This window comes from Agelaius tricolor, unplaced genomic scaffold (assembly GCF_023055355.1).
Source record: "Agelaius tricolor isolate 1412-34295 unplaced genomic scaffold, bAgeTri1.0.p SCAF_19, whole genome shotgun sequence".
Taxonomy (NCBI): domain Eukaryota; kingdom Metazoa; phylum Chordata; class Aves; order Passeriformes; family Icteridae; genus Agelaius; species Agelaius tricolor.
Genome location: NW_027269279.1, coordinates 65,576 through 93,561, shown reverse-complemented (window position 1 = coordinate 93,561; position 27,986 = coordinate 65,576). Strand labels below are relative to the sequence as shown.

The 27,986-nt window shown below is 37.2% G+C and overlaps 1 protein-coding gene across 4 annotated transcripts; it reads left to right on the top strand.

Annotated features, from left to right (window-relative positions):
- Window positions 1-62: 62 nt before the first annotated feature.
- On the top strand, window positions 63-27,986 carry KCTD5 (potassium channel tetramerization domain containing 5). 4 transcript variants are annotated; one of them, XM_071444712.1, is made up of 8 exons: window positions 63-446; window positions 7,733-7,841; window positions 8,979-9,070; window positions 9,924-10,019; window positions 13,066-13,182; window positions 18,902-19,027; window positions 21,532-21,590; window positions 26,111-27,986. In XM_071444712.1, exons 1-7 carry the CDS (start codon window positions 213-215, stop codon window positions 21,574-21,576), a joined length of 819 nt encoding a protein of 272 aa, XP_071300813.1. In that variant the 5' UTR covers window positions 63-212; the 3' UTR covers window positions 21,577-21,590; window positions 26,111-27,986. The 4 variants fall into 4 exon arrangements, with proteins under 4 accessions (XP_071300813.1, XP_071300815.1, XP_071300814.1 ...); XM_071444714.1 differs by lacking the exon at window positions 13,066-13,182; XM_071444713.1 differs by lacking the exon at window positions 21,532-21,590.

Sequence of the window (27,986 nt, the reverse complement as noted above, 5' to 3'; positions counted from 1 at the left end):
CGTGGGGCGGGGGGCATGGGACAGAGACGGGCCCGCGGCCTCCGGCCCGGCGGCAGCCCTGTCGCAGACGTGAGGGCTGTTCCCGGGGCCCCAAGCCGGAGCCGCTCGGGCGGGTGGCGAGAAGGGGCAGGGCGCTGTTCCAGCCGACGCTTCCGGTGGGCGGTGCGCCGAGGGCCAGGCAGCCGGGGCGGCCCCTTCCGGCGGTGGTGAGGATGGCGGCGGAGAACCACTGTGAGTTCCCGGTGCCCCCGGCTGGCGGCCTCGGCGCGGGCGGGCCCTGCCGTCGGTGTAGCTCGGCGCCCCTGCCCGCCGCGGGGCCCGGCAAGTGGGTCAGGCTGAACGTGGGGGGCACCTGCTTCCTGACCACTCGACAGACGCTCTGCAGGGACCCTAAGTCCTTCCTCTTCCGCCTCTGCCAGGCCGACCCCGACCTGGACTCTGACAAGGTGAGCGCCGGCCCCGCCGCGCCCGCTCCCCGCTTCGGGCCCGCTCCGGGCCCGCTCCCCGCCTGCCGCGCTGAGGGTGCGCTGCGGCTGGTGCCCCGTCCCGCTGTGACGCCTGCCTAGGCGGCCGTCGGCGTGACGGGAACGCGGGGCCCGGCGCCGCGGTGAGGGGCGGCAGGAACGACTCTGCTGCCGTGGAGGGAGTCTTCTTGAAGAGTGCTGCTTAATGAGTGCTGTCGTGCGAAGCAGTTGGGTTCGCGAATACAAAACTGCTCATAAATACAGCAGACAGCACAGTATCGTTTGTACGTTTGTGTGATATTTCTATGTCGTTTGACGGAGTTTAGTTTTAGCGGTTTAATGAAATATCTGCATGCACTGACATTTTGTTATTTCTGCACTGTCATTATTCTCTTGTTCAATTACAAGCAGCAGAGCAAAGTACTTTGGATAATAATCTCTCACTTAGACGTAGCATTCTGTCTTTTCAGCAATTCTTAGAGAAAAATGTTGCATATTCTGCATAGATTGCGAGTAGTGGGTGAATATTTTGGTATTCACTCTGACTCATTTTTAGTAGGGGAAGAAAGTTATTAAGATTTCATTTGTGGTGTGATATGTAGTGGTATGTAGTAATGGATATAAAGTGCTGGCTCTGAAAGAAATTTTGGAGCATCACAGACAAAAAAGTTAGGGAAAAGAGAGGAACAGCTTATAACCCTATAACCAACAGGTTGAAAATAAGGAGTTGCTTATTATATATAAATTTTGAAGGGGTTTTTTTCAGTGAGGTTAGTAGATTTCATCATTTTTTCAGGCATAACTTCCAGAAAGGATATTTGAACACTTAGGGAACAGAATGTAATCTTCCTGAGTTAGAAGGAAAAAAAGTTGAAGTCTGGTGGTGTGGGAGTTGTTTTGTAGTTGTCTTTGGTTTTGGTTGAGGTTTTTATGGAGAGCTTTAATTTACCTATAAAACCAAATTTAAATATGTAGGCAACTTGCTGATAGGTAAACTGTCTCTTAGGGAGAGAGTAGGAAAGCATTCTTCTAATGCTTCCTAATTAAAAGATAAAGCACTGCCATATGCTCTGGCAAATGGAATGGCCAGCTGTGTCCTGCTCTGTTGTCCAGCATTGTCCGATTCTGCTCTTTTTTGGGATGTGGCCTCACTTTGAGTCCTGTAGCCAGTTTTGGGCAGCACAATATCAGAAGGATATAAGGCTCTTAGAAAGCATCTGAAGGAGGAACACAAAGTTTCTGAAGGGGAAGCCATATGAGAAATAGCTGAGGTCACTTGGCTTCTTCAGCTGGAGAAGAGGAGGCCGAGGGAAGGCTCATCACTGTCTGCGTGTTCCTCTTGAGGGGCAGTATCAATCTCTGTTCTGTGTGACCACTGACAGGATCCAAGGGAACGGCTTGGAGCTGTGTCAGGGAGGTTTATGTTGGATATCAGGAAAAAGTTCTTTCCAGAGAGATTGAACACTGGAACAGGCTTCCCAGGGAATGGTCATGACCCTAAGCCATGAGCTTGACAAAGCTCAAGCACATGATAGGGTGTTGGGGCTCTGCTGTGCAGGGCCAGGAGTTAGACTTCATCCTTGTGGGTCAATTCCAACTCAGGATAGTCTGTCATTTTAAGATTTCCTTAATGCTTCCTACTGTAAAGAACTGAGAGGCTTCAAGAAAGGTAGCATGTTGGCCTTTAAACTGCCTTCAGGTACTAATGTTGAGAAGGACAGGGCAGCTTGCTGTCAGGTATGTTTCCACTTGTAATGGGAGAAAGATTCACCTTTAGCACACTCTGTGGCCAAACTAGTGTTGAATGCATTAGGAGAGTGACATTGACTCTCTGAATTTAGTATGTTTCAGAGTGTCACTCGCAGCTTTAAAACTGTTCGAGAATCATTTCAGATTTCAGCAAATAAATGAGCTGTAGCGGTCATATTTACTGTTCAGAATAAGATTTGTTTTCCATGGTATTTAAATCTTGGTTTAGAGATGAATACATAAAAATAGACGAGCAGAGCCTTGCTCACCTTGTCATCATTGTTTAATTTAATGCTTTTACTGCATTACTGCTAATAATTTACATATATTCCTTGTTTCAGCATCTTCCTATTTTAGCTATATACCAGTTTTTTATTTGCAAACTGTTATAGCATTCTTTTAACTTTCCCCTAAGAAGGAGATTGTCAAACTTTTGTAATAAGGTTTTGGCAGTAGTATTCATCCTTGATTTTTAATGCCTTTCTAAAGTTGGCATCAAATCTGTCAAAGAAGGGAGCACGCAAGCACTGAGTGTTTCAGAAAAGTCAAAGTCTTCCTGGTAGTGCAGCCTTGACTGTCAGCATTAAGAAATATCTAAATTGTAGTCATTTTTCTAAGAAATAACAGATACATTTCATTTGTCTATGAGATTTCTGACTTGTCAGGTGGGTTGTATTACTGATGTAGTTTTGATAAGTACCACTAGTCTGCAGACAGTTTGTGAAAAATTCACTAGTTCAATATTTAAAAAGCACAGATGATAGAGATGACAATTATATATAAATCCAAATTTAGTACCAAATACTACTGTGTTTCTCTGCATATTGCTGCCTTTATAAGAACTCAGAATATGTAAATGATGTAAAATTAAAAAATTATGTAAAATTAAAATATTCCTGTTAAAGCATACAACCTTGAGCCAAGAGCTTGATGGTATGACTTGAGTGTGTCCAGATCCAGTATTGATCCCAATGAAGATAATTATTGGAAATAAATTTATGACATTTCAGCTAGTGTTTTAATGCAGTTCCTGGGGAGATTGTTAAATCTCCCCAAGAATTGCATTAGGATTAGGGAGGCGTATGTATTTGGTGCACCTTTTGAGTCCTGCTGGAATCCTGTACTGGATTCTAGCATCCACAATTCAAGGTCATAGCAGAGCAGTGAGTAATCACAAGGTGAAATATGATTTGGTGAAAAGTTTTAAAGAACAAAACTTTTTAATGGCATGGAGTTTAAGGAGTGACTTCTCAGTCCAGAGGTATATACAGGGAGACAAGAAATCTAGTAGAGAAGCCTGCCTGTTCAGTCTAGGAAAGGTGTTGTGAAATACAGCTAGCAAAGTGTCAAATTATAGATGTCCTTGTTAGAAAGTCCATAATATTAACAGTGGCAGTAATTATTTATTGGAATTATTAGGTTTAACTGCTACTTTCTAAAGGTTATAAATAAATTGAGTTCTTTGTGTGTTTTAAACTAAGATGAGGGTAAGTGTTCATTATGATTCCTTTGAGCTTCAGTCTCTATAAAGATTGAAGTGAAAACATTTGCAACTGGAATACATGATCATTTAGTTGCTTTGGTCAGTATTTTTCAAAGGAATGTAATTGTGAGCTACACTGACTTTTCATTGGTATGCTGAACCAGGTGATTGAAAATTTAAGAGCAAGTTACTGGATTTCCTCTAAAATTCCATGGTGTTTGTAACTTGAACTAAACATTAGTGTGGGAGAGTGGTAATAAACAAATGCAGTCTTCACTGTACGTAGGCAATGCTGTCTTCTAAATGGTGTCCTTGTAAATATGCATGAAAACGGCCTAGAACTTGCAGACAATGAAGAAAAAAGCTCTTCAGAGAAGAATGTAATGCAAAAGTAGAACTGGGTAAAGATACAAACAGTCCTGTGATTAACTAGCAGTTTAGGGTTGGATGCACAAAGACAATGAGCATTTGTTTTGAATTTTCTTATGAAGAATGACAGCATTTGCAGGAAACACCTCTAAGTGTGGGGTGATATCACTATACTGAATACAGAGGAAAGTTGAATTTCTGTTTTATTTCTAATTTTACCTGCTGTTCTGGTAAACAGTAACACCTGTTTCTATAAAATACATCTGAAAGAGAGAGAACTTTGAAACCTTATTAGAATATAGGTTTATCTGACATTTGTGGTATTCACCCAAAGTTTAGGAAATGGCTTCAAAATACCTACACTAGTTGTGTCAGTGAAGATGCAAACTTTCTCAAAGCTTGTAGAAAAAACAATTTGCTAGTTAGCAGAGGAAATTGCATAGCTGGGACATCAAAGCCTATTAATAATTAAGCTAGCAAGCGTAAAGCTAGTTAGGTACATGTAAACTAGCAACCTCTTTTAATTGTCCGGTTCACATTGGATCACGTTTGCAATTTATTATTTTATCTTTCAATAAAACAGTTTTTATTAAAAAGTGTCAAAAAGCTAGTTACATGTGATTACACAGTGTGTTTTCATGTACATGTGGATGAAAACAGTCCTGATAATATTCTGAAAGACTTACGACGTATTTTTAGAGTTCTAGGTAGAGCAGATGACTACGCTTCTGTGTCAGCTTGTATTGGATTTATGTTTACATAAATATCCTTAAAGATCTAGTGTAATCGGCCTTTCTTAGTGATTTCAACATGAAGTGCTTAGCATACACTGAAGGATATTCAGGCAGCTCACTCAAAAGGAGGAGTGATAAGGCATTTTCTATAGGAAGGTGCTGAGGAAGTAAATTTTTTGCGCCACTCACCTGTGCCTTATTTGCATATGGTTACAATATTCTTTACTGGTCGGTTCATCTCTTGATTCTTGGCTCCCTGGTGCTAGTGTGTAGCATATCTGAGCTGTCAGGTCAATGTTCAAGACACACATCCTCCTCTTAATGTTAATTAATGCATATTTTCTGACTCTATAATCTGGGTAAGCAACTTTTGCATGAATTTAGATGCTTAAGTGAATCCTGTTGACAGAATTTGGTTTGCACACTGTTAGAATTTAGCCAGGGTTCTTTAACTGTTGATATTTTCTAATGTTTTAAAAAAATCTATTACAGCAAAAATTATAGGACTTTTGTGTGCCTTCTTTTTTTATTATTTTTCAAGCCACCTTGTCTGAAAGGCTTCCAGAGTAAACTATGAGACTACTGAGATGTTTTTTTTTTCGTGTATGACCTCTCAGAAGGTGGAATTTGAAAGAGAAGAGCTGACATAGCTTCTTCCCTTTGTGGTTTTGTTGGAAGCTTGTTTCATATATAGAAATCAACTCAGAAAAGTACAATTTCAGATAATGAAGGCCTTTAAATAAAAAAGTTCAGGCCTTTTGTGAAAGGAGTGAAGTAGCCATTGCTACTTAAGATTTCGTTTAGAGCTTTTAATGACTTTGCTTCTGTGACCCACCTCTCTATCATTGAAGTGGTGTAAAGCTGACAACCAGTATTGCTTCAGAAGGGGATGTGAGAAGACACTGCAGTGTGAAAAATTACAATCATCTTAATGAAGAAGATTATTTCTAGAGATTGGTTTTTCCTAACTCCGAAGACTTCCAGTTTTGTAAGCCCTGTGTTTCTTAATGCAGTTCAGATGATGACCAAGTACGGGGCTTTTTTCTTGAAAACAGCTTTTATTTTTATCTGTTTTGGATTTTCCTTTCCAACCTCACTGGTTTCTTTTCCTTTACTAAATAATACTTTTCAGCCTATAATTCATACAGTTGTCAGCTATTCTAATTTCTTTGGGTTGTATCTGTAGATTGCACATTCTTGAAGTGTTTTGGTTATGTAAACATATTTATAGATTAAATATTAAAATTAGTCTACTTCATCTATCTACTGGTTTTGATGCATAGTCTTGCTTTTGTGAGACCATGAGCTTAGATCAGAAGAAATTGTGATTAGACTTCATCAAGCATTGTCTGGTCTGAGTGTAGGTTAACTGACAGCACATTTTAATATGTTAGCATTATATTGAACAGTTAATTTTCTACAAAATTATACACTCCTTCACTTCTTCTGAAATGACACTGTGTCTAGGTGTGTAAAGCATTTAATTGTAATTATAGAAAGGGTTTTGGCTTTTGTAGTTGAGGTTGTGGTCTTTCTACATTCTACCAATCCTGGTTGGACAAGTGCATTTATTCAGAAACTAAATCTATGTACCTGAAAATACATCCTCCATGTTTTTTTCCAGCAAAACATTTTAGGAACTCTACATACTGTTAAGTAGAGAGAGCTTTCAGATATCACAGTTCAGTAATTAGATTTTTCCATATAGGCATTAATGTTCAAATGCAGATGATTGAGTCGGTAGAGTTTCTTTCTTTCACTTGCAATTATTGCTAGTAGCGATGGTTTTGAGGGAGTATGATCCACATTATTGGTAATGATAATTTTTTTAGTATCTCCTGTAAACTACTAGAATATTAAAAATAAGAATAAGTAAAAAGGTATTTGGGGTGCTGCTACATCTCTTTAGTAGATATCTGTAGGATATCCATTACACCAAAACCTTATGGACTAATAGATTAATACAGTCAGTAACCCACTTGATAGTAGAAAGGAGCAGTAGATCAGTTAGAAATCTTTCTATGAATCTTCCTTAGATCTCCAGCCAGCACAAGTGTGTCAGTACTATCTTGATTGCAGGGGTTCGCACATAGATTCTAAATAACATAGGAATTACCAATTTTGCTTCTTTATCTCTTTGTCAAGAATATCAGCTCTGCAGGTGAATCTCCTGAACTGTTTCGCAATTCACAAAACGCTGTAGTCTGTTTGGTAAATTGAGCATTAGTTTTCATCTATTCATCTATTACTTTGCTTGTCTGCATGAGATAGGTAGGAGTTGCATCTTCTACTTTTTTTTTTTTTAGAAGATGCATGTACAACCCTTGCTTGGTATACAGCAGTTCTTATTACCCTGTGAGTATTTGTACATCTGAGCAAAGACAAAAGCAAATGTTTTTAGAGCAAAGCGTTGAGGTTAAAAAAAGTCAAGTTTGTTTGCCTTTAATTAAAAAAAAAAAAAAGAAAAAGGAAAAAACTGGTATTTGAAGCTCGCTAGAATGTAGCCATTGTTCTGACTCTTCAGGCTCCCAAACAAGATTTCCTGGTTTTAAGTGCTATTTTTAACCTTAACTTTTGGTGGTCTCACTTACTGCTTAGATCTTTCATGCTAACGATGTTGTTAATCATTGATAAGGGGTTAGGGGGATTGATCAAATAAGAGAAGTTGTGTATTGGATGATTTGATTGATCAGTCTGATACCATGACAGTTACATTGTTTAATTCCTTTTATTGTCTTTAATAAATCCAGCTTTCAGGGGATGTGACTATATCTGCATACCTGCTTGCTGCAAGATGAATATTAGCTTGCAGTTCGCACTTGGATGTTCAAATCATTGTGAGGTTTTTGGTTTGTTTGGTTTGGGCTTTGGTGTTCTCTTCCTTTGTTTTGGGTTGTTTGTTTGGTTTGTGTTTGTTTGTTTTTCTAATCTAGGATGAAACAGGTGCCTATTTAATAGACAGAGACCCAACCTACTTTGGGCCAGTGCTGAACTATCTCAGACACGGAAAACTGGTTATTAACAAGGACCTAGCTGAGGAAGGTAAGACATCTCTAAATATCTCGTTTGCTTGCCACTTGCTTATTATTTTCACTTCTTTTGAATCACCAAAATTAGCTTAGAACAAGATGGCAAACCTTAACCAGTGTAGCATTTCTATCTGTTTCAAGCAAAACTGATAGGTATCATGCACTTATAGTTTATGGTGTTATTTGAGCATTTTGAGTACAATTCTTGATTTCACAACCCCCATTCTCAGTTGGAACATAAGTATTCAAACAAGAGGGGGAATGCCTTTTATTGTGTAATCTTGTATCTTTCCTGTGTAACTGTGAAATATTTGGGTTTAGTTCTCTTTAAGCAAAAGAATGCTGCCTAGGAAGTAAGCTTTAGAAGATGTAAAGCAAACTAAAAGTGAAGTTCTGGCATTGTTCAGATGTGTGGAATATGCTTTTAAAGACTGAATTCTGTGCCCAGCTTCTCCCTCCTTGTTCCCAGTTTGTATCAATTTTACCCTAATGGAGGATGACTTTTAAAACATACAGTAATAAAACTGTATTGATAGCATATTGAAGAAATTTATCAAAGAGTAATACAATTTAACAATACTAGGGGGAAATAGTGTGAAATATAATTTCCATGTGAATTAGTTGAGCATTAGGTAAGCACAGTTAAGCATACTGCGTGTGGAGAACAGGTAGGCCTTGAACATGTGAGTAGAAGCAGTATATATCTTCAAGCTTTTCTTTCAGACTCTAAGATCTCAAATGACAGGAAGAAAAATTTTATGCTTGCTAGCAGCTGCAGAGATTTTTCAGTAGGATTATTTAAATTTCTCTTTTGCATTCCAGCCTGAGGCAGGGCCTGAGGTATGGTAGTCTTAGTAGTCTGCTATGGAACGGTATCTGTGCTCATTTTTTTGTTTCTTATCTTGTTCTGTATGTGAAGTGGCATCGGTTTTCTTTGGGATATTTTTAGGGCAATTTTTTAGAATGAGCCAAACATTGAATTACATGTACCTGAAAGAAGCCAGAATTGTTAGGTTGGTGAACTGCCTTATCATAGAGAAAAGTAAATAATTTTCTGTAGCTGTTGAGAAGATAATCTTATGAACTGTTTGGTGATTTTGGCCTGGAGTCTTTAGTTATACTGTCTTCCCAAAAACTGTTTTCATACTAGGTGTACTGGAAGAGGCTGAATTCTACAATATCACATCTCTAATAAAACTGGTAAAGGACAAAATAAGAGAAAGAGACAGCAGAATCTCTCAGGTGAGGCTGTTTTCTTGTGTTCTTTTGATTATTTGTTCTATGACAAGTAGTGGGTTCCATTTGTTTTTTTAATGTATCTCCTGATTTCCCCAGTAAGATACTGAATGGCTGCCTCCATCACTGGATGATCTGGAACCACTAGTATACAAAGATTAATATTCTTAATTGCTGACTCCTGCCAGTTTGCTTACAAACTTAACAGATCTCTTTCAAAAACTGAACACATTCTAAGTAATTGTTCCAAAATGTTTGGTAATAGTAGAATTTGTCATAATATCATTTCTGGAAATAGTTATGTTAGAGAACAGGTTTTGTAGAGCATAGCTTTCTCATTGACTTTTAAATGTTCTGAATATGATGGGGTTGCCTAACTATGATATAACTGCTGTTTATACAGTATGTTTATGCAGCGTATATACATACAGATGCTGTTTAGTTCCTGTCATGTTTTTGTAGCAAAGTTGCTTTCTTTATTTGTAATGCTCTGTGATTGAGAAGGTTGCCTCTTCTCATAGCAGCTCATGTTCTCCATGAAAGTGAATATGGTGAAGTTTGTTCATTAACTCTGCTTCTCAGGTAACTGGTAACTTCCCTGGTAGCTGATTCTTCATGGAGATACTACAAACTTACATTGTTATTGACAAATTTCTCTTTAAGCTAGGTTGTTGGATTGCAGGGGTGCTCTGATAGCATTTACTATTTGTCTCAGCTACAATGGCCCTAGTTATTCATTGCTCTGGATGGGTTCAAAATGGTGTTGCTTACCATTTCTAGAGAGTAAGGGCAACTTCAGACAAGTCACAAACATAGTGAATTCCATGCCCTGTTGAGCATCTTATATTTCTTCTTGAAGGTGCCAGTCAAACATGTATACAGAGTGCTGCAGTGTCAGGAAGAGGAACTCACTCAAATGGTTTCCACAATGTCCGATGGCTGGAAATTTGAACAGGTAAAAAATCCCTATGGGATATAGTTAACACAGTCTTCTAAGAAATGAGTATGAAGTACCTTTTGTGAAAGAGGACTATAAATTAAATTCCATGCATCTTTTTTTATTCAGTCATTTTCAAAATTTGGATAAACATACACAGCGAAGTTAAAATGTGATACTTGTGTTTGCATTTATCATAAAACAAAAGAAAAACTCAGCTTTCCAGGAGGTAAATTTTGCTGACTTTCTATAAAAACATCTGCAACGTCTGAAATGTAATTCTTCAGTGTCTACTCATGAGCAGCTGAAGGGTGAATCAACCAGAATTAACTTATAACTTCAAGTTTATGTGAATGATAGGTTAGATATGAAGAGCTCTGGGTAAAAGAGATGAGCTTGGGAGATAAATGTTTGCCAGGCCCAAAGAGTGGTTCTTCAGATAAAAAAACCTGATACATAAAGGAGGATGGATTTTACCTGTGTAGATGTGAAGCTTGATAGCTGTGAGCTATGTGAATGTTCTTGTTCTTTGCAGTGCATAAAAATAGCTTTGTGTGTACATTCAAGAACACACTGTAAAAATTGCAAGATCTATCTGTTATATTTGATAATTTCTGTAAGTAAGAAATGAACTGTACAGCTGCTTTATCCTTCACATTTCTAATCCAGCAGAGTATTTAAAGTGCATTGGAGCAATGAATCTGTTAACTCTGAAACACAAGTGTTCATCTGCTAGCATCTTTTTCAGTGTCTGATGCTTACAATAGGAGAAATTGAAATAAGCACAAGCCCATTATCCTGTGTGGTCTCACTGTAATAACACAACAAAGCAACGTTTAAGAAATGTTTATGACACAAAAGTGAAGGAGAACATTTTATTTATATTTGACAAAATATGTAAGGTGCTGGTAACGTGGAGACAGTCATGAGCAAATAGAATAAACAGACACAGAGCAAGCTTTTTATGCTTCAGTACTCCACTTCAAGTGTTACCAGGTCTGTTTGCCACGCCACAAGCTAAGTGTTGTTTAAGTCCCTGAAAAAAACTCACTTAATACACTACTGTTTTTTGACTAGTGCAGGGAAAAAGGTTTTTCAACATTCTCTTTGTCAGGAGAAGCTAACTTTCATTACAAATAGAGCTACTTTACTTCTTAGCAGCTTAAATGACACCATATCTTTTACCTATCCTTAACCCTTCGGGGATATTTTATTTAGGAATAATACTGCTTTGACAGTGCAACTGCTGAAAGACCTATTATAATCTCTTTTAGAACTGGAATAATCCAGTGGTTCTCTTGGACATTACATCCTTGTTTCATCCAGCTGTCTCCCTACTTCCTCCCTCTCCCATGTCGAATATTTTTAGACACATAGTTTGAAGTAGATAAACAGAACAGCTGTATGATCTCATAATACTTAGCATCTCATTACCTCACACTAGCCCATTCCCTCCTTTGTACTCACTTGAAACAGGATTAGAATATTGTGCATAAACAGTTTTATTGTAAATACCTTCAAACACTGTAGCATTTGGTATTTTTTTTTTAAGCCCATGCTGCTCAGCAGCATGCTTTCCTTCAGAAGCAGTCTTTGGGCTGGTACCCACCATGCTCTGTACGTGAAAAAAGATGGACTCATCAGCTTTTTCAGAGGAGTGATATTTTTACAGATTAAGAGTCCTTGTGCTCTGAGCCACATATAACATGTTCAAGTGGTTGGTTTTGAAAAAATGGTTTTTTACGCTTAGCATTTCAAAATTTTATAGTTAAATATGATTGTATGCGGTTATTAAATAGGAGTGGAAGGTGCTGAACTGTTGGTGCACTAATGCAGATGTATTGATGCCCTTTTCCAAAGAACACATTTGAAAGCTCTGCTAGAATAGTACAATTATGTATTAGTCCCAGTCCAAAATCTATTACCAAAAATTATGCTGCCCCACTTTCCTGAGTTATTTTGTAGAGGATTTTTAGCTTCAATTGTTGCCTCTTCAGTCAATCAGAAAAAAACCCAGTATTTTGGCAATACAACAGAATAAAAAACTGTGGGCAATACAAAGTGGCTAAATAGAAATACTTTAGACAGCAGTGGCATTGATCATGTATATTTTAATGATTAATGTAACCTGAGTCTGGCACCATAATGCAGTCGTAAGTTTGTTTACTGTATGAGGAGGATGGTGTTTAACTGCTGTCTTCAAAATTATTCACACACAATAGCAGGATATAGATAAAGTTACTATTTGTGGGCCTTCTCATCTGTTGTAATCTCCAGTTTTCTCAGAATAGGCAATTGTTGTCTAACTCTTCACATATAAATTAAGTTCTAATCTCTCTAAAGTGCACTGAAAAGCTATACTTCAATTTAAATGGGCTAGGAATTGCCTTGTGTTATTAAGGCAAAATATGTTTTGTGATAAGAGGTTGAGAAATTTAGCTGCGGTTGAATTTTAAATTATTAGATGTTTGGCCAGTGTTCTTGGTAGTGATTTTTGTGGGAACAAGACAATTTTTTACATTCCAGTTATTTTCTTGGATCTTCTGTAAATTACTCTTTCTAAAACTAATCTAGACCACTCAACGTTTTTTCCTCTCGTTGACTTCTTATGTTTCCTTAGCTGTATTTTATCAGTAGTTGCAACAAGATGAAGCTCTTTAATACCCAGGCTTTATATATTGCTTTACATAACACCCTCCAGTCTTATATTCATGCTGCCTTCTCCACTTGTCAATGTATGACAGGAAAATAATGGTTACTTTTATAACGCACCAAAATTTGTTTGTTTTTCAGAGTAGTTGGCTATAACACAGTTATATGGGGAGTTTTCTGTCTTCTTATCAGTAATTCTTGACTTCCATTTAAATTAAAAAGGGCTTTGCAACTGCCTCAGTAAATTTTAAGTTGAAATGAAAGTTGTAGCTTGATAGCAACCTGTTCCAGTGGCGAGTAAGTGTTACCTGAATGTTTGAGCTCATCTGCTACTTGTACAATTTGGATAACGGTATGTACCTCAGCTTTACAAAGGTTTCTTTTTGTGTTTTGCTTTGATTGGTTATTTCAGCTTATCAGTGTAGGTTCCCAGTACAGCTGTGGCCGGGCTCAGCAGTCAGAGTTTCTGCTGATAGTGTCACGGGAAGTGAAAGGGGAAGAGAGATGCTTCCAGAAATGCTGCAGTGAGGTGTGTCACACCATTCTTTTTGCCCTCACAGTGATATGCTTGGCCTCCTTGCGTTTCTGCTGCTTTCAGATCATTCCACTTTTTTTCTGGATGTACAGCACATAGTAGTTTGTGTGTATTTGTGACTGGCTTTTATTTATATTCACGATATTTCATTACACATTATGAATGTCCACATTGTAAAAATAATAGAAAAACAACCGAACAAAAATCCCTCGGTTATTTAGTTCAAGGTTTTTCTTAGGGAGAGTTCTTACTTCCACAATAGCTTCTTTTCCTTAAATTTTCCTCCAAAATTAACAGCCTTTGATCAATACTTGTTAAGTAAGAGGTACAATTCAAACATAAGGAGCCCTAAAAATACACCTTTGAGCTCAGTGGATCCAGAAGGGGACTTTTCTGGTAAACTAGGAAAATTATTATTTCATCCACCAAAGTTAAGTTCTGAGTTTGAACCCTTTTTTTCTGGTAACTCAGAACTTAACTCTTTTTTTAGGTGAATGAAAGATGTTAAAATTTGAATAACGAGTAACAGGAGTTTTTATATGTAAAATATGGAGGAGTGAGGGGAGAGCAAATTAGACAGTTTTAAATCTTGTGTCAAGTTGAAAAAACGTGCTGGGTGTTACCTTGGCTTTACTGTTTTGTTGTTTTGGGGTTTTTCCATCTTGGGAAATTTTCTTGAAATCCAAATGGAGAATCCTAGCTTCGTTAATTCTCTATTTTTTTCATCCCTCCTTTTCCCCTTGTTCTTCTTTTTTGATTGCTGTGTTACTTACAAATATTTGTGAGTTTGGGAAGGATTTTTTGCTCTCAGTAACGTTGGAGGCAGTTTCTGTTTCTTTAAATATCTGTGCTACACTTTGAAGTGTTGTATGTGAATTTATTTGGGAACCTGGTACTCTGTATTTTTTTTCATCAACAAAATGCCTGGAGTACTTGTTCTTTTTCTTGCAACATATATGGTTATTTAGTCTGAAAGATGAGTATAACATTATGAAGATAACATGATAGTGAAATGGCTTAATAAAAACAAACCTTTGCTTGTGACTTAATATGGACACATAATCATGCAATACTAGATTTGAAACCCGGACTGTTACCCAGCCTTATAGCAGAATCTGCTTTCAATGTACCAAGCACTATCTGTTTCTTGCAGTTGTATAGGTAACATTTGGAATGTGAAATGTGGGTGTTTCATACTTCCGGCAACAGAGAAAGAATTGTGGCTTGTAAGTGATGTGTAGGGTACAGGCAGAATGATGTTATTCATGCGTTCATGTCCTGGATAGCTCAAAGTAAAAGACAGCATTGTAAAATGGAAGGTGGGGAGGACAGTGAAGAAATTAATGCAGGTATAAAATAAAATAAAAATTATTAAAAAAAAAATCATTGAAGTCTAACTATTGCATTAAGAGACCTAAAATAAATACTCTTTCAGGCCTGGTGTCAGTCATCAGTGCTGAGTTTTAAGAGCTGATATGCATGTATCTTCATAAACTTTTGCAAATCCTTTGGGAAGGCAGAATAAATGCATTGTATGTTTAAAAGGCATAGAGTCATTTCTTAGATTCATACAACTTGATTCTGTAAAAAAAAATTGAGTGGACAATTTTCTTTGATTTTATTAGGTGATAGTATAATTAAAAATTTTGAAAGGACCGTTTTTTCAAGCCTTCTAGTTGAAACAAGGGGTTCACCACATCTGAAATAGAAGCAGTAATATTCAAAGTACAAGAATATTTAAAATAGAATTTGAGAATAATTGTTACAGAATTTACTTGGTTTTGAGGATTAGAGCATCACAAAATAGAGAAGAAAATTACTAGTGGTGAATAGGAAAGTTAGTTAAAATTAGTAACTCCAGTGGTAAGCAGAGGAAGAAGGAAGATGAAGAAGAAGAAGAAGATTGGGCTGCTGTTTGTGCAGGCTGGAGTGGTTATCTGAGATAGCAATACTGTTGCTGATTTGTCTGGTAAATATATCATATAGATTTTGAATCAATATTATTAAAACAATGCAGCAAATCTGTATAGGCATGTTACTGAAATGTGTCTGGTTTAGAGATCTGTCTCAGTTCAGTTAGGCATGAGATTAGTTCACTTCAAAAATAAGGTTCCTTATTATGAGACAGGAAATTCCTTCTTGTGATTTCTTTTCAGGAGAATTGTGATCTCTATTAGCACATCAAGCAATAACTATATTTCTTTTGATTTAATAAAAATAAAAGTAATGTTGCTTTCCCATTCTTTAACCCTTATGTCATGCAAGCAGTAATGGATCCTTATCTAATGAATTTTCTGTGATAAGTCGCATTGGCATTTTCCTGTGCTCAGTTCTGGTGCTGTTGGGGCTTACAGGGATGCTTAAATAGGATCACACTGCTTTAGTAAGGAGTGTAATGAAACAAGCCATGGAAGGAAAAAAACAATGCAGAAAAATAGATATATGTATGTATACGTACATATGCGTATATATATAAAAGCGTACGAATCTATGGAATTTACCATTTCACCATGTTATTTTATCCTTCCTTAAGTTCTTGGTAATTTAAGCTACATGAAGCAAATGTGGCTTCAGAACAAAAACAGTTTGTCCTTTCAGAAAGTCTGAGAAACAGTAGGCTGGATAATCTGAAATCCTTTGACCTGTTCTTCATACCTCAGATTACTCTGATGTGTTGTGGCTTCTTTTGGGGTGTGGGATGGGGGTGGTAGTGGGGGGGCAGATGGACATGACAGGGATAGTCTTCCAGTTTATCAGCATCCTTCTTAAACTGTAGTCACCAATACTGGGAACAGTGAAGTGACTTTTGGAATAGGAGTGCTAAAACATATTTCTGATCTCAGTTCCGACAAAACAGTTCAGTTCTAATCTGCAATCATTTTCTATTTCTTTTTCTGCCATCACCCTTGTTGTTGATCATTTCAGAAAGCTACAATGACATTTCTAGCATACAGTTGCTACTATGCAAATGCTACATTTTTGACTGCACACATATCAAACTGCTTATGAGAGTATTGTGAGTTGGAGTTTTGAGGAACTTGGGTCTCATTCTGCAAAAGTGACTTTATCAGCTGTTCAGTAGTGGCAAAATGTCATTTGATGTTTTGCAGTCAGCTAAATTGATAGTCCTATCCAACTGGCTAAAAATATTCAATCTGCCATGTCTCCTAAAAAAAGACTTACCTGCAATACGTTGATTTACATGATTGGATTATGAAGAATTTGTTAGTAGCTATCAACTGAAGACCTGTCAACCTGGTTGAAGCAGGATTGATGATTTGGCTGATGTTTGGGTCTTGTATGGTATCTACTTTCAGAGAGGTCATTTGTTTCTTTAGAGTGTCAATAAGTAAAGAAGTATTTTTCCTTCTGGTAGTTAACATAGCTTACCTGATAACTAGTCCTTGCCATTTTCCAAGAAGAAGAGTCAACTGTATATTAATTAAATCGTATGCTTGAATTCTTCAAACTTCAGAGAAGGTGAATTTTGAGTGGCTTTATTTAAATATGTATGCAATTTTTTTTATGTTTTCTAGCCTTTAAGTGGGTTAAAAATGTTGTTTAATGTCCTACCTTTTACCTTAATAATTGACACAGTTACCGTATTTGTACGAAATGGTTTATAATTGCCATATAATGTATAGTGTAAACTTTGTACCACTTTGTTGGGTTTAAAGCAACTTAATTGCTTTTATTTTCTGAAAATCTGTGCATATTTTTTGTTGATAGGAAAGACAACCAACAAATCATCTTAATATACAAAGTAAATTTGAGTTGATTTTCCAGCTTTTCAGTAGACTTTCTTAGTCCATCTTGTGCAACTAGTTACTCTGTGGGGTTCATGATTCTGTGTTGCACAAATACCTTACGGTGCAGACTGCAGAGTATTCATTGTGAAAGAGTAGCTGATTTAACATCTCAAGGTAAATAATGTCTTTATATCCATTGGTGCTTCTAGAAAACCTGGGTGTTTGTAACTTCATTACACAGTTTTGGTTGAAAAAATGTCTTTGACGATAATTTTTGCCTGTGTTCATTGCTCTTTATATATATATTTTGCAGAACTAGAGTGATGTTAGAAGAGGAAGAGGCAGGGAAGGTTTCTGGTGATCACATTCAGTGTAGTTAAAGTACGTAATTTGTGAATGATGAATTTTGATGGGCAGTGCTGCTCATGGAAAGCTGAGCCTTGTATGCTGTAATATCATCAGGCTCCAAAAATTTTTGACAGTGCCTAGACCTGACATCAAGTTGATTCATTATGTAGACACACTGCCTACTACTCTTTGTAGACATTGACTCTGTCCATCTGTAGAAGTGCTTGCTTGGCTGTCTTAACTGCAGTCCAGGAACATCTGAACATCTCTCTCCTCTCCATAGAAAGTACAGTGAGACTTTGTTTTCTTCTAACAGTGCTATATGGAAGCTACTTTTCACCTTGGTCTAACTTCAGTTTTTGTTGGGGGAATAATTTTATCCCTTATGTGCAAACTCTGGATCAGGATTTCATCTTGGCTTCATCTTTCATGCTTTAACAAATCTTTTACTCTCTTTGTTGTTCTGCTAGACTAAGGGTAGCACACTATTTGTCTTTACAGAGGTAACTGCAGTGTTTAGAAAAATAAGTTAGGCCTTTTCTATGTGGCCATTTCTAGAGCACTTAAATGGTACAGTAGAAATTGGGGAATAGGGCAGTCTTATTGTATATGTGTGGTGATTTGGTAGATAGATTAAATATAGTTTGGGTAATGACAAATTGACACAGTGTATCTGTGCAACAGTTTTATTTTTAGGATTTTGATCTGTGTCAGTAGATCTGACATTGTAAAACATACATTATCTTGTTGTGCTTTTGAAATAAAACTTTAAAATAAATGAACCAGCTACATCTGAATTGAATCTGGCTTGGAAAGGCAGGCAAGCATGTAAAGCTTCTAGCATATTAGGTAAGTGTATTGTGTGTAAGGTAAGACAATTTCTGCCATTTGGTAAACATGCTGCATAAGAAGTAGTAGTGATGTTGAGTATATTCTTCTTTCTCAGTAAATTGTCATTTATCATTCAATGTAGAGACTGTAGAAACTTGTAAATATGTCACATTTCATTATACATGGCTTCTGCTTGTAGCACTTCCTTGATTAACTTCCTTGTAGCAGTACGTATGAATTTCAGATGTTAATCTTGATGTCCCACCATACCGTGTCTTGTTGTTTTCCAATCAAATGCAAATATTGTGTTTGTTCATTCAAAATATGTTTTAATAGAAATACCATTATTCTGTAAGTACTGATGGGTATCCCTTCAGGCTAAAGAGGATCCTGCATGCAGCCATTTACATGTTAAATCATGCCACGTTAAGATACTGCATATAAACTTTAGAAATTAACTTTGGAGGATAGGAAGGTTTCTAGTAAATAACAGAAACAGGGAACAGGCTACTTCTTCACTGGCCTGCCTCCAGAGTCTTTTCTTTCACAGTGAATCATTAATTCTGTAACTGTTTAAAAATAACCTGTGTGTATCTTATCATCAGAGTATGTATTGTCAATGTATTTGTCAGCATCAGAACGTATTTGCATTGAAGTGCAGAATCATGCTTCAGGCACAGCCTACAGTCTGAACCGTGAGGAATGTTTATACTAATCATGAGACTTTATGGAATTTGTTTTATGTGGGGATACAACTGACTTTTTTTTAAAATTTCATCTTTCAGCTGGTCAGTATTGGTTCTTCCTATAACTACGGCAATGAAGATCAGGCTGAATTTCTGTGTGTTGTCTCAAAGGAATTGCATAACACTCCTTATGGCACAACCAGTGAACCCAGTGAAAAAGCAAAGGTGAGTTACTAGGCACTGGACTAAAGAAATTGTGTTGAATTGAGTGGGCTACACAAGTCATGATAGATCTACCTCTGTTGTAGACTATTATTTCATTGTCCCCCCCATTTTTTCCCCCCTTGTTCAAGACTAATAATGATTCCCTGTCCATTGTATGAGGGACTGTAAATGGTACAATCAGCATGCATTTGTTATGCATGCCCAAATTATTTAAATACAATACTCTGTACTTTTTCAGGACCTGTTTTTTTTCAGGTATTGGCAAATACTTGCTCTTTACAGCTGAGAAACTAGGTTTTGTTTATTATTCAACATATAACACTGGTTCAGTTAAAAACTGTTTTTCTTGCTTGGCCTCTGCTGAAGAAATCTTACTGTTGAGAATGGAACTTGAAAGATGCTATCTCTGTAAAAGTCATGTGCAATAAAATGAGGGTACTTGTTAATGCTTCTAGGGTTCTACCAAGTTTAATTTCTGTAACCAGCTTTATAATAAGATTGTAATGGGCACAGTATCTTAGCATTTTACTCAGCTGTATTTCAGAATTTGTACAAAGGAAAATGTAAAACCACAGCTGACTAATCATAAGGCAGAGCAGTTCTGTAATGTAAGTGTACTCAGAGTCATGAATGGTGAACAGCTTTTATCATTGTATTGCTGCTTTGTATGAGGAGATGACTACAGACAAACTGGATACATCTGTAGTTGTCTAAAAAGCTTTTGATTTCCTTTATGTAGATGGAAAACAATTGATAAATCATCAAAGCTTGCTTTTTCAAAAATCACCTTCAAAGAAATTGGTTTTGAAATAATGCTAAGAATGGGTCTGAGTCTTGGTATTGAGGCCTCAAATAGATAAAACTTCATTACTTTCTATGCTTATGCAGCTACACATATGGAATAATTTTATAATTTGAACTATAGAAATACTCTAAGCTGTATGTTGGATTCCTAGTGAAACGAGTAATTTAAGTTCATCACTGTTGAGATAAAGCTTCCAAAGAGTTGTAGAGGATTAATGTAGTTGGGGGTAAACACACACACACACCACCACAATGAAATAATAGTGACACTGGGTAAGCCATGACTTACTCTTTCAAAACCCTAGTTAAGGTCTGGTTTTGCCAGGATGCTTGAGGAAGACTTTGAAAGTTGACATGTTAGAGGTGTGTGGTAATAATTTAGGGCTGAGATATCTACCTGAAATAAAAAGTAGAATTCTAGTGCCTAATCAAGATCTTCATAAGGAGTGGTAGTGCATCTCTAGTAGTTGCCAGAATTATGTTGCATCCTTGATGTAATAGAAAATATGGGTCAAAAATAAGTGTTAACGACAAAAACCAAAAGCTAGTTGAGACTGCATTACAACTGTGTAAATGGAGTAGCGCTAAGAGAGGCTGTCTTAGACGTCTTCATTAGTGTGCTGCTTGGTCATTATTTCAGAGAAGAGAGCAGAGCATCATTTGACCACTGTGATGAATAGTAATTACTGTTAATTTTTGTTGGAGGTTCCCTCCTTTTGTCCTGGAAGAGTTAAGCTGTTCCTAGCAATTAATAGGCGATACATGAAGAATAATTCTATTATATATTAAGTTTCTAAAAGATCATATTTTTTGTATATAGGTATATGTTGTGACCGGGAAAAAAAGGAAAAATCATTTATTTTTTTCTTGAGAGGTTTCTGACAGCTGTCTTCAGGGGTCTTGACTTTGGGAGATGTTGTCTCCATAGTTCCCTCTTAGCAAGCATTTTCCTCTCGCCTCGGTAGTGTCCGACTTGGTCTTCATGAAGTTCATATGATTGAAATTCTGGTATCCACCTTTATATACAGAATAATATGTTCGTGTACTGGGACTGACTTACAAGAAACTCCTCCTATTACTTTTACAGCAGATTGAGTTAGAGAAGGAAAAAAAACCAAACTGCCAATATGTATTTTTTATTGACAAGCACTTCAGTTTTAGTTAATAGTCCTGGATTTTTAGAATGGGAGAAAGTATCTTCTGATAGCCATCTAATCATGCTTCATCTTCATTCCTTCTTAGGGACTTTTTTCTTGTGTTTTCTTTTTTTAGTTAACAGCGTAATAAGTTATAGACAACTTCTGTGTAACCTTCTAATACACCTAAACAAAGAAAATTCATCTTAAATGGTTCCATTGGCTTTTACTGGTAGCCATGGCACAACCAAAAGATAAGCTGTATTCCCACAAGCAGTATTCTCTTTCAAACCACTTTATGGACCTGACTGTTGGCTTCTATCTGCTGACTTCAGGATGTTTGGAAGAGGAAATTGTCATGATATCTGTTACGTTCCTTCTTGAAATGGTCAGCTGTCATACTTTTTTATATAAAGAGTGGAGGTCCCAGGTAAAAGTAAATAAATGTCATTGCCACATGCTTCAGGTGTAAGTGGAATTTACTTTTTTGCAGCTCTGACTCACTTGCAATCTCTTCTTTTCCCTTCCTTCTTCTATACGTGCTGCATGCTGCATGACACTCAGAGTGAGGATGAAGAAACGGATTACGATATGAATGACTCAGATTAAGTGTAAATGTCATGGTGAGCACTAGCTGCCCTAGGATTTTAACCAGATTCTTTTCTGCCCCATCCAATTCCCACCCCCACTAGTGCTGTCCTTCAGCTAGTCCTGGTGGTGTGTGTGTGTGTGTGTGTTTGTGATTATAGTTGTGGCATGGTTGGCAAAGGTAGAATTTGTGTTCTGGATATTGCTTCTTTGACAGAATAATTAGTGTTGCTGTTATAAACTGTATTGTGAGTTGTACCTTAAAGCTTTGATGAGAAAGAAAGTTCTTAATGTAGATTCTAGGGCCAGAATTGCTTTTTATTCATTCATTTCTTTCTTATTTTATGTGCACCATCTTTTCTGTCAGATAGGTTTTTTACATGTAGAGGCGTGTGATACAAACTTACTGTATACATTTTCAGTAAATGTCTGATTTGGCAATAATTTAACAAACTTGATTGAAGTGCAGCATAGTCCAAAGGTGGTCTTAACTGATAATTTTGAAATAAGGATTTTCTTAGTAAAGATGTGGCAAATATAAGTAAATAGTATGATCTTGGTGCTGCAGTGGTATTTATCACAGGAAACAACTCTGGGGAGGGATCCTTTCCGCTGTAGTTTGACATCTTATTGAAGATCAAGTTACATTAAAAGTCACAAGTGGAAGAGCACAAAAAAAGCTGCATCTGAAAAAACAACTTAGGCACTTTTCCTAATGTGTCTTTAAGTACTATTCATATTTATTCCACTCTCTAGTTTCTAGAAGATAACATACATTGAATTTTCAATGGTATGATGTGGGTGGTCACTTGAGCCTGTATAAATTGAAGATATTTACCATCACATGAGATGAAACTTTGGCTTCTCACCTATACACCTGACCTTTTTAGCTGTAAAGCAGCCTTAACACTTACCTCTGAAGTTTGGACAATGCTGTCAGATACATGGCGTGATTTTTGAGGTTGACTTGTGCAAGGCCAGGATCATCACTTAATGTTTCTTGTGGGTCCCTTCCAGCTCAGGATATGCTGTGATTCTAAGTCACTGCACATGGCTGAAAAAGAACCTATATTATTTTCTGAAATGATGCATACAGAAGCTACTGCTTTTGCCAGCTCTTCAGGAATGGCTGAAAGGAATCAATCGAATCTAAAGCTTTATTGAAACAAAGTAAACTGGCACTTTGCTGGAATTGAATGTAATATTCTTAAGCTGCCTGAGAGGCAAGCAGTCCTTAAAACACATTTCTAGCAGCAGCAGCAGCCTTATTTTGAGTGGGAAGAAATAGTTTTCTTGTTCTTTTGCCCAAGAAACAATCACACTCAGGCCCCTAGAATATGAAAGTTCATTCAGCATTGTTTAGAATTTTTAAGTCAGCTTTGGATCTGGTGCACCAATATGGAAAATAAAACAGAAATATGAAAATAAGGAAAATTCTCTATACAGCAGATCTGTACTAGAGTTGGTACAATCCCCAGTATCAGTACAGACTGGGTGATAGATGGATTTACTGCAGCATTGCAGAAAACTTGGGCATACTGGTGGGTGAAAACCTGAATTTGAGCCAGCAATACTTGAAGACTAGAAAGCCAGTTATCCAGGACTGCAGCAAAAGACGCATGTCCAGCAGGTCAAGGGAAGTGATTCTCCCCCTCAACTCTATTCTCATTAAATCCCCCCTGGAATGCTGCATTCAGCTCTGGGTTTCCCAGTACAAGACCTGTGAGAGTGGGTCCAGAGGAGAGACACAAAAATGGCCTGCAGGCTAGAACACCTCTCCTGTGAAGACAGGCTGAGACAGTTGGGATTGTTAGGCCAGGAGAAGACAGCCCTAGGGCCGACTGCATTTCCAATGCTTAAAAAGCCTTATGAGAAAGGTGAAAAAAGACTTTTTTACCAGGGCTCATGGTGACAGGACAAGGGGTGAGGTTTTTAAACTGAAAGAGGCTAGCTTTAGATTGGATATAATGATGAGCATATTCTTTACCGTTAAGGTGGTGAGACACCTGGCACAGGTTGTCCAGAGAAGCTGTGGTTATTCCATCACTGGAAGTGTCCAAGGCCATATTGGACAGGGCTTGGAGCAGCCTGGGACAGTGGAAGGTGTCCATGGCAGGGGTTTGAATGAGATGATCTTTAGGATCCCTTCCAACCAAACCCACTCTTGTGAGTCTATGATTTCCCTTTCAGTAGAGGTGAAGGTTACAGAAGAAGCATCAAGAAAAGTGTGTTAAAATATTGCCTGATGTAATAGAATTTTCTGCTTTATGTTAGGATTACTGGTTCAGTAAAGTGCACAAAGTTCAGTGTCCAGATCTGGCTCAGCTTTATCTTACTGCATGTGTTTCCTGATGCTACATAAAATAGTTCTAAGGCTATTAATCTTGCAAGTACTTTCCCAGGAATGAATAAACTCAAATACTTCATATTAAATCGGAAATATTAACAAAATTAATGGATCCAGTATTATTTTCTAGTTGCACAGGTATTTATTTCAGCCATGTTTTTGTCTCTGATGGATATGGTTTCACTTACTGACTCCATTTACTGCATCAGACTGTTATCCTCTGTTGTGGACGTCTACTCCAGCACTTTGTTCTCTGGTCTGACCGACAGCAAATACTTGGGGAAGGAGTTTAAGTATGAAGCATTTATGATATCTGCTCCTGATGTATTTCCCCACCTTACAGTAAAACTCAGTCTGTGAATTTTTTTCTTCAAGCCTTCATCTAGGTCATTTTATGGAAGCTACAATGACACTGTAATACCATGACTTGGTATCAGTGGCACTATCTTCTGTAAGTTTATCTAGTCCCTTTGGCATGTATTACACAAGCAGTTGCTGAGTAATTTACAGAGCCTGGTTGTTCCCCACAGAATTCACTTATCTCTTTCCTACAGTTTCATATGGATGCTTTTTGCTTAGTACACATAGTCATGTGTAACAGTCATGAATTACCTTCATGAAATAAGAGGGTTTTGCTTCTAAAATGTACCTTAAAGTGTGATATGACCAGTGGAAAACGTCAATTTGTATTTTGGAAATTTTTCAAAATAGTGGCACTGACATCTGGCTTTATAACTTCAAAACAATAATGCTGAATTTGAAATGAAAAAGAACTTTGTATGCACAAAGCTAGATCCAGGTGTAGGAGGGAGTACAGTGAGCAAGTGATAAAGTAGATTTTTAATTTTTTGAGCTAACACCACACTGCCTCTGAACTGTCCCTGAGCTACACAAATGGTAATGGGTGTTTCATGAACTCCAGCCTTTAAAAAATCCCATGGAGTTGGGCAAAGCAGGTGAGACCTTGCTTGTCTTCAGTCACTATTGTTTAAATGGCCATTTAAACAATATTAAAAGGAAACCAGATATCTCAGATTTTAAAATTTAAAACCATACTTGAAACTGTTCTGTGAATCAGCTGCCAGCCTTTACCCTAAAAGCACAGAGATTGAAGTGTTTATGTGTGCTGGCAGATTCTGTGGGCTGGAATCTGCTACTGAGTGTTTGTTGTAACATCAGGCTACACAAAGATCATAATAGAAGGAAAATCCATCTTGAGAGAAGCTCTGCCATTGTCCGGGGATCGTGCCTTTGCTTTCTTTCAGCTTTTGAAATAAAGAGCCCTTCCCTATGCTAAGAGAATTACCAAGAACCAAAAGAAAATGAAGTATCATAGGACTTTTACTTACAGATTAACATTCTTAAGTACTTATGCTCAGTACGTTTGAAGCTTTGCTTAATGCATTGTTTGCCTTTTGTCATGATTGGTTCTACAGCCTACTGACACAGTTCTAGAGTACTGTTCCGCCCAACAGTTCACCTCAGTATTGCTGGTTGTAATTCAGTTTAGAGCAGCAACATTAAAATATAGTTGCTTGAACAGTCAGTCCTAAGACTTGGATCCTTTCCTCTCTGGAGGAGACAAAATAAACTGAAACAGAAAAGGACAAAAAATAGTAAAACTGGAAGTAAAATGGATGTTGTTGATTTAAATCTTGCTAGGTAGTACTTGGCCTTTAAAAACTTCTTGCATCAGTGCACCCAGTGTGACATTTCTGCACATTTTGATTTGCTAGTTCATGTTTTCAGTACTAATTTATGGAACACAGTTAGCATCTGAAACTTCAGAAGGTTAAGGACGTTTTTCTGGAACAGGAAAAATTAAGATTAAATTCAGTTCCTAGTAAAGTACACAGGTTAATTTACACATAGGACCTCAGGATCTTCTGAACTAAGTTGAGGCACAATGGCTTATTTTTTGCAATTGCCAGCTCTTAAGTCTTATTAATGTATTAATGATTTATTTAATAATACTCAATTCCTAGCAGTGTTTTACACCTGTTTTAATGGTATTTGATAGTAGACATTGTACATATCAATCTGTCTTTTTTCAGCTTTAAAGCACAGATCCCAGGAATTTCCTCAAACCAGGTCCCTGACACATTACCAGTTATTTAAAGTAGTCATTATGTTGCTCTTTGATCTCCATGCTTTAGGAATGACATTGAGCTAATCTTCATTTATAGAATTTTTATTGGTCTATTTCAGATTTTGCAAGAACGAGGTTCCAGGATGTGAAGACAGTATTGAACGGTGACAATTTTTTTCTTTATTCGAAGATGCAGTGAATTGTCACACTGAAGAGGCTTGGCTGCAAAAGAAAAAAATCTGATTTAGACAATTTTCTGTTGATCTGGGTTCAACCATATTTGCCTATAAGCTGGTGTCAACTTCTGGAAGCATTGCAAGATTACATAATGGGAATAGATGGTGTGGGAATGTGTGTTAAGTCTTGGTTGTAGTGCATGGTTGTGCTTTCTTGTTGGCTTATTGACACTGGTCATTTGAAAAGAAATGACCATGCACTCATATTTTCCTTGGAGACATGTAGCACTTAATGCCTGGTGCTGGATGACCCAATGTTGATCAGTTTGGAGACCTTTTCCTACTAATCATTGTAAACCTTAAAAGGACAATGTAATTGGTGCTACACACACATACACTTAGACACACATGCACACACACACACACACACAAATGTTACAGCCCAGAAACGCAAGTATTTGGGCATATGTTGTTTCAGAATCAGTGTCAGCCCCAGTTGACTGTATTATACTGCACATTCCTTATGGTTCTGTGACATAATCTATTATGTAATAACAGCCTAGAAGATCAACTGAAACTAGCATGTGTAAAAGTTACACAACAGAGAAAAGGTTTCTCTGAAGGGTGTATATATTGACTGGATGTATAGCTTATTTCAATACCCAAAGGGAAGACTAAATTCAGAGAAAATGGCCTTCCTCTGAGTTATTCTTGATGTTCTCTCTGTTAAACAGTCTCCTGCAAAAGTTACGCTCCAGTCCTGGTCACATGCTTGAAAGTGGAATCAAAATTCAGTTAAAATGACCAACTGAACATTCTGTTTCTTTGGAGGTGTTTGTACTCATATGTGTGTTTCTGCTTCTATAAAATGCCTATAAGCATTGAACTGTGGATTAGGGTAGAGATTTTTCTAGAGCTGAAGGTTTTACAGAAATACAGCTGGCTAGTCCTAGGTCCCTATCTCTCTATGACTTGGATTAAAATCAACCTTAGTGTGAACATAAACTCCATCCAGTTGAAAAACCTGATTACTTTGGATATTCAGGATCCCTGTAATCAGCCTTTCTCTTTCTATACAGTTTCAGCTATGCAGTTAAGAACAGTGTTTGAACAGAATGTGGTGCAGCTTTGTTAGTTTGTCCTTGATAAAGGCTAATACACAAGACACACACTATGTTTTGAGCAAAATCTTTAGCACATCTTTAAAACACTTTACAAAATGGACAGTATAAAACTTGGCTTCATTGACTCATGGAACCAGTGGAAGGGAGTTTCAAAAAGCTACAAGATGGTTTTAAATTCTAAAGACATCACAGTTTTCATTCTTAGTAATTTCAGAATTTATGCATATACTGTATACTGATTTTCAAACACCCAGGGTCTACTTTATTTTTAATTATTATTTTATTTTTTAAAGGACTTCGACATTGATAAAAGTTTGGCAAAACAATTTGTAAGAAACATTTCTACTAAACAGATTAAGCAATGGGCTAAATGTTTTGTCCGTGTGCCTAATGCTTGAAAGGATTTGTAATGCATTTTGTGACTTGGATGTGGTCTGCACGGGAAGCTGCTGGCCTCTCCACAACACATACAATTTTTGTCTTTTTTTAAGAAGTTAAAACTGAATTTAATTTACTAAAACTGTAATTGTGTAGGGGGGAAATGTTTATACTTTTATACTTTTTTAGGTACCCATATTTTATCAGCTTAAATTGAGCACAGAGATGTCCCCTAAATAGTGACGGATTATCTTGTGTATCTGAAAATAAGCATAAAAATTGTCTGTGTTAACTGCATATTAAAACATTTCCTCTGC